Source organism: Typopeltis vanoorti, chromosome 22, assembly GCF_054136105.1.
Source record: "Typopeltis vanoorti isolate ZY-2024b chromosome 22, IOZ_Tvanoo_1.0, whole genome shotgun sequence".
NCBI classification, from domain to species: domain Eukaryota; kingdom Metazoa; phylum Arthropoda; class Arachnida; order Uropygi; family Thelyphonidae; genus Typopeltis; species Typopeltis vanoorti.
In genome coordinates, this window is record NC_143570.1 from 32,729,830 (window position 1) to 32,744,128 (window position 14,299).

The window sequence follows — 14,299 nt, forward strand, 5'->3', positions numbered from 1 at the left end:
GTGAGTATCTTACCACGGTATGACAGCGAAATGTTTAGAAGGAGGGCCATAATTGCCAATGACTTTATGCATGGGTTATGCATGGAGAATGGTGTGGAATTTGTGGAATGAGTTCGATGGGTGAAAGGACTTATATAAGATGGAGTTGGTGTACGGAGACTTGAAAGAGTGTTGATGAATGATGTGGAAGTGGATGTACAGACTCAGGGAAACTAGATTTATTAAGAGGGGGGGAGTAGATATGCAGACTTTAGGGGGGGGGGGGCAGTTAAGTGTATGAATGAGTATATTATGCCCGAGCGAGTACGACGGACAACAAATCAGAATGGGATAGTTAGTATAAGGCATCAAAGTAGGGATGGGACAAATGGGCTCCTGCGATTCATGTACACTAATGCCAGGAGTATTAGGAACAAGAAGAGTTTTTGGCCATGGTTGGCACTTCCAGGCGTGTTCAGGAGTGACAGGGTGAATAAAAAGGGGGAGGAGTGTTATTGATGATAGCTGATGAGCTTCAGCCAAGGAGTATAGAAGTTAAACTGCAGGATGGGGAAAAAAGCACATTTGAGGTTGTTTGGTGTGAGATAGAATCTAGCAGAACAAAATATACAATTGGGTCGAGAAACTTGTGAAGATTCTCGACTTTGAACAAAAAGCAATCTCCTCTTTTACTTTAAAACCGAAAATTTGGCTTAGATATGTGGACGATACATTCCTCATATGGGAGCATGGTACTAAGAATCTTCACAAGTTTCTCGACCACTTAAACAACCGCCATCAAGATATAAAATTGACATGGAGATTGAAGAAAATAGTTCCATCTGTTTCCTAGATGTTAAACTCACCAAGACGCCTGAATCAATTAAAGTCTCTATATTTAGAAAGCCAACTCATACAGACAGATATTTGCATGTGTCATCCCATCACCATCCAGCGCAAAAGTTGGGTATTATATCAACTCTAGCGAATTGTGCAAGATCTGTACTATCAGATGAAGAACTGAAAAAGGAACTACAACATCTTAAATGGACCTTTAAAAACAATGGCCACTCTCTAAAAAATATTAACAACCAATTATCCCACCGTCAACGTAGCAACGTAGAGACACAGGACGACTCCAAAGGTCATATCGTCTTGCCATATATCAGCACACTATCCAAAAAGCTGAGTAGAATTCTAAAGAAGTTTAACATAAAAACGTGCTTCTCGACTATGCCAAAAATAAGATCACGCTTCAACAACTATAAACAACCTCACAACCTTCTACAATTCCCAGGTGTATACAAGGTCACTTGTGAATGCGGAAAGCATTACTATGGGCAGACAGAGAAATCTATCTTACTACGTCTCGAAGAGCACCAGCGCGACATTGCTTATAAAAGAATCAGAGCAACTGCTCTGTCAAGCCATGTCCTGCTTTCAATAAACACGAACAACGAAAGCCACCAACATGAAATAAATTGGACATCAACTTCAAACCTACACATCTGCCATGATGAGGTAGAGCGCCGCATTGTCGAGTCAAAGGAAATCACCTTGGACTCTTTTCACATGAATAACAATCTTAGCTATAATTTGCCTGACTCTTTCAACTCTACTATTATTAGATACTGGAGATCGCGTGATTCCACACACGCACAGGTGTACAACAATAGAACTTTAACTCGGACTGTAGTTCAAGCTCACATAATAACTGTAATTTACAGTCGAATATTATGGCTTTATAATTGTATAGCTTTAGAGTGTGTCAATGTTAATTTCAGTGTCTTTTAATATCTTTATATGTTCTTATCGCCTGATGAAGTCATTCTTGACGAAACATGTTGCGTTTTTTCAAATAAATGTCATTGTGTTATAATTCTCGGGTTTTAAGTCAGTTAATTTAGAAAAATGAATATATATATATATATATCACATTATGAAAGAAAGTGGCATTAAACCAGATATTAGAATTGGAGAGAGACTTAGCTGTTTGCTTTATGCAGACATATACTCCTAAACATATCCAGTGGAAGCCGTCAGGGTTCTCTAAATTGCATAACAGCTGTAAGAATAGAAAACTTCAGCTACATTCTTAATGAAAAATCTATAGAACAAGTAAAATATTTCAGCTACTTAGGCACAGTTTTTAGTGTGAAGATGGCAAATTAAATTTGGAAATAAACAGAATAAGCAAAGCTGGTATGGTGGGGAACCAAATGAATACATTTATAGAGAATAAGAGAGAAATTAGTCAAAACACCAAATCAGCAATATACAAGATGGTGTTCAAAACAATTTTAAAGTATAGGTCTGAAAGTTGAGCTAGAAATAAAGCACTTGATCGAAGACTAGAGACACAGATATGAGAGTTCTGAGAAAGATCAGGGGAGTGAACAGATGACACCAATGGCAGAATCAATTAAAAATGAAGCCATTAGGAAGGAACTTGACATTGTTTGCATTCAAAAATGAGTGAGCAAGGCTATCATCATCAGGGCTATATAATGTGGTATAGCCCCTTAAATAGAATGGGTGAGGAAAGGTTAAGGACAGATGTTTGATGCAAAGATGGAAGGAAGGAAAAAAGAAAAAAAAAATAAGAGCAGATTGATTTAGTCAGAAGTGCATGATAGATACAACAATATTGGAGTGCACACCAATAATAGAATAATTTAGAGGAAAACTGTTAAAAGGACATTAATAATAATGTAAACTTAATCATGTGTATCATAGTAGCCTGAAAACCTCCTTGAGGGTACATGTCAGGAAATTCATGTTGATAAGCATTTGTATTAGTATGCAAAAGCATGATACCATTTAAGATACAGTTTAGCTGATTTTTTTCTCTATTGTTAATGCAAATACCTATTTATATAAAATCGATATAAAAATTCCCCCCAATCACGACAGGAGGAATCTTTATATGGATTTTTTCAATTGAAGGTGAGTTAGCCAACCTCTTATGGAGGTAGTAGGTTTTTTTCTCCCAGAAACTCAAGTTTTTCACCCTGCATACAGAGAAATCAGTCCTAAGTACACATGCAATTTACAGACAAAAAATACTAGTGGTGGTAGTGGCCAGTATATAGCATTGATGTAAATGATGATGGTAGGTTCGGTGTAGTTGGTGGATGGAGACAGAGTTGTAGAATAGGTGTCCTCCCTCAATGAGTCTTCGGACTCCTTGTAGATGTCATGGAATAATAATAATATTGTACTATCTGAAATAACCTTCATATCCAATCTTTTAACCAGACTAGATGAAAAAATTCGTGAGAAAAGACCCGGTTTGCAGAAGGAAAAAAATCATCTTTCATCAGGACAATGCACCTGCCCACAAAGGCGTTTTGCCAATGGGAAAATTAAGGTATCTGCACTATGAATTGTTGGAACATTCACTCTATTCCCTAGATTTGACTCCCTCCGACTTCTATCTCTTCCCAAAACTAAAACTCTTCCTCGCTGTCAGCATTTTTCTTCAAATCAAGTGGTGATTGCAGCTGTAGAGGGGTATTTTGCAGATCTTACTGAGAACCACTACAGGAATGGAATAATGGCACTGGAGCATCGCTGGAATAAATGTATTAGTTTTAAGGGAGATTATGTTGAAAAATAAAAATAATTCTGAAATTATAAATTTGTTTTTTCATTGTTAGGCTGAGAACTTTTCAGACCACCCTCGTATATCCATGACAATGGCCATAAATTTTCAGTGGTACTGTTCCTAAGCATCTTAAAAATATTTTGGATCTTATGGTCTTGCTCAACTGAATGGCTCTACCATTTACATGGATACCAGCATTGCTAAAGCATTCCATTAAAAAACTGATCCCATATATCTCTTAAATTAATATGGCCACAATCATGCACAACAAATAACTTAGAATCCAATTACCTGCTGCTGCACTGATCGTGGATTCCCTGTAATCAAGTATGAGCATTATATTAATAAAATCAATACTGTTAACTCAACAGTTAATATAAATACTAAAAAAAATCCTCCAGTAACCTTTTAAATAACTCCCAGTTTTAGATCATTTGTTTTCAACTAACAAACAACTCAGAATTTTGGTAATTTTCCTTATACTTTATTTAAATCACTTGGGTCCTAGCAAACATTCTCCGATAACATGCTTGTGATGAAAACAACCTCCATAAAATATTCCTCACTGCTCTGACCAGAGAATCACCACAGCTTTTAATGCTAGCACTTAAACCATAACTAGGCTTGCCAGACGTCCTGCATTTTACATCGAATTTTGCTGTCCTGTAGTGTACTTGTAGGGACAGCCTAATGTCCATTTTAATGAAAAGATAAAATTATAAATATTATGTTAAGCAGTAAGAATTTTCTATATTCTTTTGGAATAATCCAACTTAAATTGATCTGCAAGACATAAAAACTGCCAATTTGAGAAAAGTGACTGCATTTACAGCAGCAATGGTCCCTTTCATTGGTCGCTTTTTATTTAGTATAAGCATTTTATTTATAATTCTGATATATTGCATTTGCTTATTTTCACACAGTTCTTATTTGGACATTGTGAGGTGCAGTATCGGTACAGTACGTGGATGTTAATTCAATAATTATTAAAACATAATATCTCGCATTTTTTGAATGTGCTAAGGTAAATTAATTTTCTTTATTAATTATACAGAGATAAATTAAATTTTTGTTTCTTTCCTTAAGCCCTTAATAATGCAAAACAAAAGTGCATTTTTAATGATGATTATTCGAAATAATGAAATTTTATTGCAAAATGAAAACAATGAAGTCGAATGCAAAATCTATAACGAACGTTTAGTATTGCACATGGGGAACGTTCAATATCACACAACACATTAACACTCAGAAACACAAATTGAAAATTGAGTTCCAGTTCAAGAGTATTGATACTTATTTTGTATTTTTATTTTGTAAATCAAATACTAGCAATGAAAGAAAAGTTATTGCTACCAAAATAACCATGGCATTTCATGGCATAAAGCATCATCATCATTCTTCTAATTCTAATGATTGCAGCAGCAAACTTGTTTCTATAATATTTTTAGAATCACCAAAATTGTCCCATATTCGGAAAATCAAATACGGGACATGGGTGATCCATGTCCCGTATTTGGTTTTCCAAAATCAGGCAACCATAACTGATGTCTGATATACAATAAGGCAAGGGATTCTGCCTGAAGTTTAGCTAAAGATAGTCTTGAAATGAGTGTCTTCTAGATGTTAAGCAAATTAATGCAGCAATACTTGTTAGGGAACTGTTCCACAACTGATGATGATTCTAAAAATAGTCTCTTAGATTGATAGTGACTTGATGTAGCACAACTGTCTTCTTCCATTTAATTCTGTGTGAATGAATATGCATGGCCTGGCAGTTTTGATTTGCCATACAAATGACTTCAAATGTAATGTGTTCTGTTCTGCTCTCCTGGGTTGATGTTAACAGATATACTGGTGTGTCCAAAGTAGGACAAGGAACCTTATATGCAGGTCTCAACAAATGTACTTGCCCATGGCAAGTATATTCTGCTAGCTGGCAGGCAGCTGCAGACTGGACAAAATAGAATATTTTTCATTTAATAAAAAAGTAACTTTCTAAAGAAAATATTTTTTTAAATTTTATATGAAAACACAGAAGAATATGTATAATATAAAGAGACCATCTGGTAACAAAAACTAATGTAATAAATTAGATTTTCCAATAAAAACCCCATGTTTTTGCAGTTCCTCCTATTCTTATTAATTACTGATTCCACTTCTTGGAATGGTTCTTTGCAAATGGAAATATTCTCCAAACAATTTTTATTTATTTATTTATTCGTATGGAGTTTCCTCCCTTTTTCTCCCCCCGTCCCTATTGGGGCGAGTTGAGCTCCCCCTCATGGGGGGTTAAGTATTTATGGCTGTAGATCCGTGTGTGTTCACGGGGCTGGTTTGCCTGCTTGCGGGATGAAAAACGCCAGATAAACTGGCGGAAAAAACCCCTACTGCCCGCGCCCAAGACCGGCTAACTTGGCTATGGCTGAGGAAGATCCTCAAATTCCTCTATTTTCGATTCCTGTCTTTGACAGGAATTGAATCTGGGACACTTCTTCCCCAGTCATATGGTTGCGAAGCGCACAGCCACTAGGCTAACCGTACCATTGATACAATGATACAGTACCATTAATCACATTATGGAACTCCTGTTGGAACATATCACTTAAAAAAAAGAAAGGGAGGTGTGGAGATCTCAGGTGAGTACATTTTTTTTGTAGCAAGTAGGATTTTGAATAATTTGTCAAGCCCTGCTTATATATCCCCTGGATGTATATGAGGATAAGGCCATCCTTTGGAGATGATGAATGAAGATTGCTAGCTAGCTGAATGTGTGGTCTGAAAGTGATATGAAGATTATATGTGTAAAGAACTTAAGCTATCTTTTCAACTGTTTTCCAGATATAAAGGATGGGAATAGTTTTGTTGCAATTTTGTGTGTCAAGTGTGAGAGAGGTAAGGACATGCAGAATTTTATTTTTTTGGGAATGTAGCCATTAGGTGAAAATGTGTTAAAGAAGATATGGGTGCTATGAGCTGTGTCATTAGATTAAACAGTCTGGTTCTGTGCATAAGTCTTTTGACAATGCCATACTGATGGGATGGATAGTGGTGTGACTGCTTATGCATGGCCATTCCTTTCAGGGTGTATAAGTTTCCTATACCTTTTTCCCTTCATAGGAAACTGACAAACACTGAAAGGTAGTAGTTATATAAGTAGTCACACAAATATTCATCCCAGCAGTATGGCATCCTTAAAACATTTACAAGATATTTCTGATGACTACTGCCTGAACGTATTGGACTACTTATCTCACCTGTTTTATAGTTATTTCACTAACATCAACTATATCAATGTGAAACTCCTCTAATTCTTCTACAAGTTTGACTTCTTTTCTATTGATACTGCTCAGGTTGATGGTGCCAATAGTGTACATTCAATTTTGCAGAGGAAGAGCATGTTTAATAACTAATTTATTGGTGAGCATCCTAATCATGATGAAATCAGATGTAGGCCTTGTTTAGCATAGATGGATGTTCCAGCTTGTATGACATTTCATCATGTTGTAACATCTTTTTTTTTTCCATTTAAACCGAATATAAAATACAATTTGGTTGGTTAGTACCCAAATTTCCATCCATCCTTGTTTGTTCGATATCCAGGTAGTTTATTATTATTATTATTATCTGAGACCTCCAGGAAGTCAAGATCTCATTGAGGGAGGCTGTAAATTACCCAACACAGCTAACATATCTTCCCTTAAATTCATTTACACTAGATGCACTCACTACCCCTAAGGGCAAATTATTCCACTCACTCACTGCTCTGAGAGAAAAACCTAGTTTTTCTTTCAGAGCAGTGAGAGAAAACCTAGTAATGAGATGCACCATGAAAAGGTGAAGGTTAGCATTACTTAGGATACCACGGTCAGTTCTTTATTTAATTAAGAGGAGATAACTTCTTTATTAATTTATTTAATTAAGAGGAGATAACTTCTTTATTAATTCCTTATTTAATTAAAAGTTAAGTTATTTAAGTGACAGTTAAATAAATTATCTTCCTTGGATAACTGGGAGAGGACCTCCACACAGCTAGCTCTGACCTGATACATACACACCAGCTAGTCACTGACTAATTCTCATGCCACTTATATTTTGCATGGAAGAAACTTCTGGTGTATGATCAATGGGAAATTCTAATACTGAGTTTAAATACACTCCCCTCCTCTTTAAAAAAAAATAAAATCGAATTAGACCAGTCTTGTTCACTTTTACCAGTTACTCCATCAGAGTTGATGGCCAATAGCACACTTACCAAAGATATCAGACATGCAGAAAGAAACCAATAGCAAGGCTTGATATCTATATGCACAGGAAAATGAAAACCAAAAAGGGTACAGTACAATTTAAGAGTAATAAATTTTATAGTTCAATAAAATAATATTTTTACTCACGTTAACCAGATTACTTTTAAAACGACCTTTACGTCCATTAAGCTGTCCTTCACACCAGTCCTCATCTAATTGAGAAATGTTGCTGATCACATCTCCTGGGCACAGCGTTAACTCGTCTTCATTTGTAGATTCCCAAGACTGCTCAACAATGGCATCTGCAAATTGCACATATAACAAAAGCAATGTTATAAGTTTAGTCTAAATGAATGAATTTATTTTTCTAATTGCTTAAAAAGTAACTTAATTTTGGATTAAAAGATTACCCAACATTGATGGAATTATACTCCAAGAGATTAATGAGGCTAGGGACTTGTGGGTATTGGTGGATAGAGAGTTGAAGTTCAGAGGGCATATTGTTAAGGTGTTCAAGATAGTTTGTAGGATTACTTGGCTATTGAAGAACATACTAACATGCAGAGATAAAGAAGTTATTATTCCTCTTTATAAGGCAATGTTATGTCGACATCTGGATTACAGCACTCAGGTACGATCACCTGGATTCCTTGAAGATGAGGAAGTGGTAGAAAAGATTCAGAGGTGAGTGACCAAGTTGGTGAGTCATCTAAAGCTTTATCAATGCTTCCTACATTGATAGATTGAGAATTCGTGGATTACAGAAGTTGGTTGAAAAGCAGAGAAGAGGAGATATGATAGAAACATTGAAGTTACTAAAGGAGCAAATATTTCAGCAGTGTTTACCATAAGTGGGATAGTTGTGGAAGAACAAGAGGTCATCCCTGAAATTAAGTAAGAGTGTGGTTAACAAGAGTGCGAGGACTAGATTTTTTTGCTTGGAGAGTGGTGAATGAATGGAATGCATTGCATGATTCAGTTGTGAGTGCTTTGTCTGTCAATGAATTCAAGAAGAGGTATGATAGATATTGTTTTGATAGTTTGGGTCTCCCACACTGAGTCTACTGGCTCCATGTTGATGCCCATATAATAATAGCATAAAAAGTAACTATTTTGTCCTACTCTGCTGCCTTCTAATGCCACTTTTTTTTTCCGTATGTTAATATTTTCTGATTACCATATTTCATTTATGCATAATTTAATTTTTTAAAATACGTGTGCATATATATTAAACCCCCCCCCCCCCAATCTAACAGATAAGCTTAGGCATTGATGGTTATTCATGACTTATTTTTCACGGTATTAACAACACCACAAACACTTTTATCAACAAAGATGTTTTATTAACGCTAATATTTTGCTGATTTTCAACTCAGCATCATCAGAGCACAACACACATGTAAACGCGATGAGTGAGTGAAACAATATAATTGCAAAAGACAAAAGCTCCAAAGTCCTATTTTTGGAGCCCTCTAACGGAGAAAAAAAAAAAGGCAGTTATCCAGGAGTTTTTCTTAGGATAACCGTCTCCCAAATTTTTGGCAAATTAATGCAACCATATTTGTTAAGGTTGGGAGAATTCTCCAAAGCCATTGCTGACTCAAAAAATAATCTTTCAGATCTATAATGACTCCTAAATAGCAAATTCGTTTTCCTCCATCTAATCCTGTGTGAAGGAGTGTCCAAAGCGTGGTCTGCCAGTCCCGACTTGCCATAGTAATAGTAGCGAATGTATCTTTCATGTTCTTCCAGGCAGATGTTCACTGATCTTCCTGTTTGCCCATAATAGGCAAAGTCATAGTCACATGGAACTTCATACACTCCTGGGTGTGCTAAAGGGTGAAGTTTATCTTTTGGCAAGCAGATCAGAGTTGCCAGCTTGACATGAGGTTTGAAGGTGGTGTGAAGGCCATGTTTCAACAATACTTTGGCTATCTTTTCCGATGTACCTCTGATATAGGGAATAGAAATGGTCATGTTGTATTCTTGTGTATTAGGGGAGGGCAGAGTAATGGGCCTATGTAATATTTTATCTATTTTGTAGGGATTGTAGCCGTTGGCTATGAACGGATGGCGCAGGTACTGGAGTTCAGTTGTCAGAGCTGTATCGTTAGAACAAATGGCTCTGGCTCTGTGTGCAAGTGTTTTTAAAATGCCGTACTGTTGGAGTGGATGATGATGTGATTGTTTATGTAGGTATCTTCCTGTGTGTGTAGGCTTTCTGTAAATAGAAAAAGATAGTGATCCATCTGAAAGGCAGGTGACTAATGTGTCAAGAAATGGTAAACAGTTATTTGATTCTTTTTCTACTGTGAAGTGAATTTTGGGGTGTTGGCTGTTTAGGTAGGTGACAAAAGCATCCAAAGTGTCTTGTCCATGGGGCCAGATGGCAAACACATCATCTACATAGCACAACCACACTTGTGGCTTGTATGTAGCTGTGGTAAGTACTTTGTTTTCAAAGTGTTCCATGTAAAAATTTGCTAACGGGGGAGAGAGGGGGGAACCCATAGCAGTACCATTAATCTGTTTGTAGAATTCCCCCCCCCCATGTAAAGTAACCTGCATTCATGGTAAATCGAAATAATTCAAAAATATCTGGGGGAAATTTAGACTTGATTAAATCAAGAGTGTCTATAAGTGGTACATTAGTAAATAGGGAGGTGACATCGAAACTAACCATTATGTCTGAATTTTTTAGGATTAGATTTTTAACCAGTGTTTTGAAATGGATTGAATTTTTTTACAAAAGTAGAGGAGTTGCCAGTAAGAGGGGCAAGCGACTTAGCTAAATGCCGGGCCAGTTTATATGTGGGACTATCTATGCTATCAACTATGGGGCGTAGGGGAATATTCGTTTTGTGGATTTTTGGTAATATATAAATACGGGGTGTTTTAACATGAATTGGTTTTATTTTCCTGATGATTTCATTGGGCCATGATGTCACTTTTTTCAGTAATTTTCGGACTTTTTTCTTTTGCAACATCGTAGGGTCTCGATGTATAATTTGATACGTGGAACTGTCACATATGAGATCTTGCATTTTTCTGTTATACTCTTCTTTATTCATGATAACTGTTGCATTTCCTTTATCGGCTTTTGTAATAATAATATTTTTATTATTATATAACTTTTTAGGGCAGTTATTTGCTTACGTGGCATATTGCTTTTTGGTGGCTTAGCCTTGTTTATAATACTTGCTATGTCTAGTCGCACGTTATTGACCATTGCTGGCGGAAGATCGTGGATACCCCATTCTACTTCACCATAATTTCGAGTTTAGGAATTTGTTTGGGCGCAATGGCAAAGTTATGTCCTAAACTGAGAACGTTCTTGGCTTCTTCAGTGAGTGTTTCCGACGACAGGTTTACGACCACGTGGTCTCGTCGAAATTGCGGTCGGGACTTCGTATGTTGGCGCTGTTGTAGTAGTTCAAATTTCTTTAGGTGCTTGCTTTTAACTTTTGTGAATTCTTATTTTGCTGCAACTTCGGAGATCTGCTGTAGGACAGTCCATATTTCAGGATTTAACACGTTTATTAGTTCTTGTTGTAGAGCTGTGATAGAGCTGTTTAGCTTACTAAGCTCTATGCGAGTAGCGGCGATTTGTTCTCGAAGAAGCGCTAAACTCGCCCGTCGATAAATACGATGTGCCTTTGCCGATTGCAACTTTTCTTTGAATTTCAGAAAAGATGGAATAATATCGTTGTCGCGGCATCGTTTAAGGAAGGCTAACTGGTTCAATTTTCTGGACAATTTCAGTTTCAACTTACCGAACCGTCAAATAACTGTTTACCATTTCTTGACACGAGTCACCCGCCTTTCAGATGGATCACTATCTTTTTCTATTTACAGAAAGCCTACACACACACACAGGAAGATACCTACATAAACAATCACATCATCATCCAGTCCAACAGTACGGCATTTTAAAAACACTTGCACACAGAGCCAGAGCCATTTGTTCTAACGATACAACTCTGACTACTGAACTCCAGTACCTGTGCCATCCATTCTTAGCCAACGGCTACAATCCCTACAAAATAAATAAAATATTACATAGGCCCATTACTCTGCCCTCCCCTAATACACAAGAATACAACATAACAATTTCTATTCCCTATATCAGAGGTACATCGGAAAAGATAGCCAAAGTATTGTTGAAACATGGCCTTCGCACCACCTTCAAACCTCATGTCAAGCTGGCAACTCTGATCCGCTTGCCAAAAGATAAACTTCACCCTTTAGCACACCCAGGAGTGTATGTAATTCTATGTGACTTGGCCTGTTATGGGCAAACAGGAAGATCAGTGAAAATCCGCCTGGAAGAACATGAAAGATACATTCGCTACTATTACTATGGCAAGTCGGGACTGGCAGACCACGCTTTGGACACTCCTTCACACAGGATTAGATGGAGGAAAACAAATTTGCTATTTAGGAGTCGTTATAGATCTGAAAGATTATTTTTTGAGTCAGCAATGGCTTTGGAGAATTCTCCCAACCTTAACAAATATGGTTGCATTAATTTGCCAAAAATTTGGGAGACGTTTTTTTTTTTTTTTTTTTTCTCGTTAGAGGGCACCAAAAATAGGACTTTAGATCCTTTGTCTTTTGCAATTATATTGTTTCACTCACTCACTGTCGCATTTACATGTGTGTTGTGTTCTGATGATGCTGAGTTGAAAATTGATAAAAGTGTTTGTGGTGTTGTTAATACCGTGAAAAATAAGTCATGAACCCCCCACCCAAACCCACACAAGATGTGACAAAGCCTATAACATAGGACTTGAAAGTATTGTTAAAGGTAGCAAAAGAAAAGAGTGACTGAGTTAGGATGGTGAGTTAGGTGTGGTGTGGAATTTGTGGACATGTGGAATAAGTTTGATGGGCGAAAGGATTTATACAAGATGGATGGACTGCATTTGAATGGATTTGGTGTGCGGAGACTGGAAAAAGTGTTGCTGAATGAAGTGAAAATGTGCAGAACCGGGGGAAACTAGAACTACCAAGGAGTGGGGGGGGGACATGCAGACATCAGTGAGACAGTTGAGTGTAAAAATGTATATAATGTACCCGAGCCAGTACTAAAGACAAGAAATCGGAATGGGATAGTTAAAATAACGCATCAAGATAGGGGTGGGACAAAGGGACCTCTGCATTTCATGTATACTAATGCCAGGAATATTAGGAAGAAGAAGAAAGAATTTTTGGCCTTGATTGGCTCTTCCTGGCCACAGGTTATTGGCATTATAATAAATTTAGTTTAATCCTTTATCCAAGTGTGAGCAAACAAAGTTTGCGCCTGAAAGTATCTTAAGGACTGGGGTAAGGTGGTACAACCCTGGACAACTCGTTGCAAAGATGGAGCAAGTTAACATCACACCTATCTCAGTATCTCCCATAATGCAAAACACATCTCCTTGCGGATATGTATAACATGATATGCATAAACAAATTGATGAAATGAGTGGAAGGAGAGTAATTATTATGGGGGATTTCAACTATGGTAAAATTGATTGGAAGGAGGAGAGGACACATGTGAGGAAGGATATGGATTTTATTCAATAATTAAGGGATAACTATTTGAGACAGCACGTAATTGAAAATACTAGGGGTGTGAGAGTACTTGACCTGATAATAGCATCTCAAACTTTGACTGTAATGAATATGACCATGTTGCCATCTATTGGTGAGAGTGATCATAAGGTCTTGATCTGGGAGGTGGCTAAAGGTGTGGAATTTTCGATTAAGACAGGTTATATCTGGCAAGTATGACAAGCTTAGGAGATTGCTTGGATCAGTGCCATGGCATGTACAACTGCAAGGACTGGATGTCGATAGCGGTCAAGGAGCATTTACAGGAGGTTATGGCTGATTGTATACCTAGGGTCTGAATAGTAAAACAAGTAGGGGTTAAATGGATGAATAACACCATTAAGCTTGAGCTGCAAAAAAAGAAACAACTGTGGAGGGAATTTAAAGAAAGAGGTGACCTGCAGGCACACGAACGGCATAAAGTGCAGGCCAGAAGGGTAACGAGTGTGGTAAAAAAAGCAAAAGCGGATTATGAAAGGAAACTAGTTATGCAAGCTAAAGAGAATCTCAAACAGTTCCTTCAATATTCTGCAAGCAAAAAAAAAAAAAAACTGTACACGGCAAAATGATTTTAAGGAATGACGATGGTAAGGTGGTCACTGAATCAGTCAATATAGTGGAGTTACTGAGCGAGCACTTTGCAAAAGTATATCATCCAGGTGGTGACATTGAAGAAATGAAGGAACCATTAGTTTATACGAGAATTGTGATGAATGAAGTGGAGGTGAATAGTCTATTACAGAACCTTAATGTGAATACATCTGTGGGATTGGATGGTATACCGGCACGGATCTTGCGTGAAACGGCTAAGGAATTATCAGTGCCCTTGACCATATTGTTTAATCTGAGTCTTGGGTCTGGTTGAGTCCTG

General features: G+C 37.1%; 1 protein-coding gene across 1 annotated transcript in view; it reads right to left on the minus strand.

Moving 5' to 3' along the window:
- Window positions 1-14,299, minus strand: part of LOC150094285 (SH3 domain-containing kinase-binding protein 1-like) — a 305,169-nt gene that overhangs the window by 273,549 nt on the left and 17,321 nt on the right. The window contains exon 2 of the mRNA XM_090411774.1: window positions 7,978-8,132. Within this exon, the coding sequence (XP_090267900.1) occupies window positions 7,978-8,132 (155 nt within the window). The remainder of the gene's footprint in view (window positions 1-7,977; window positions 8,133-14,299) is intronic.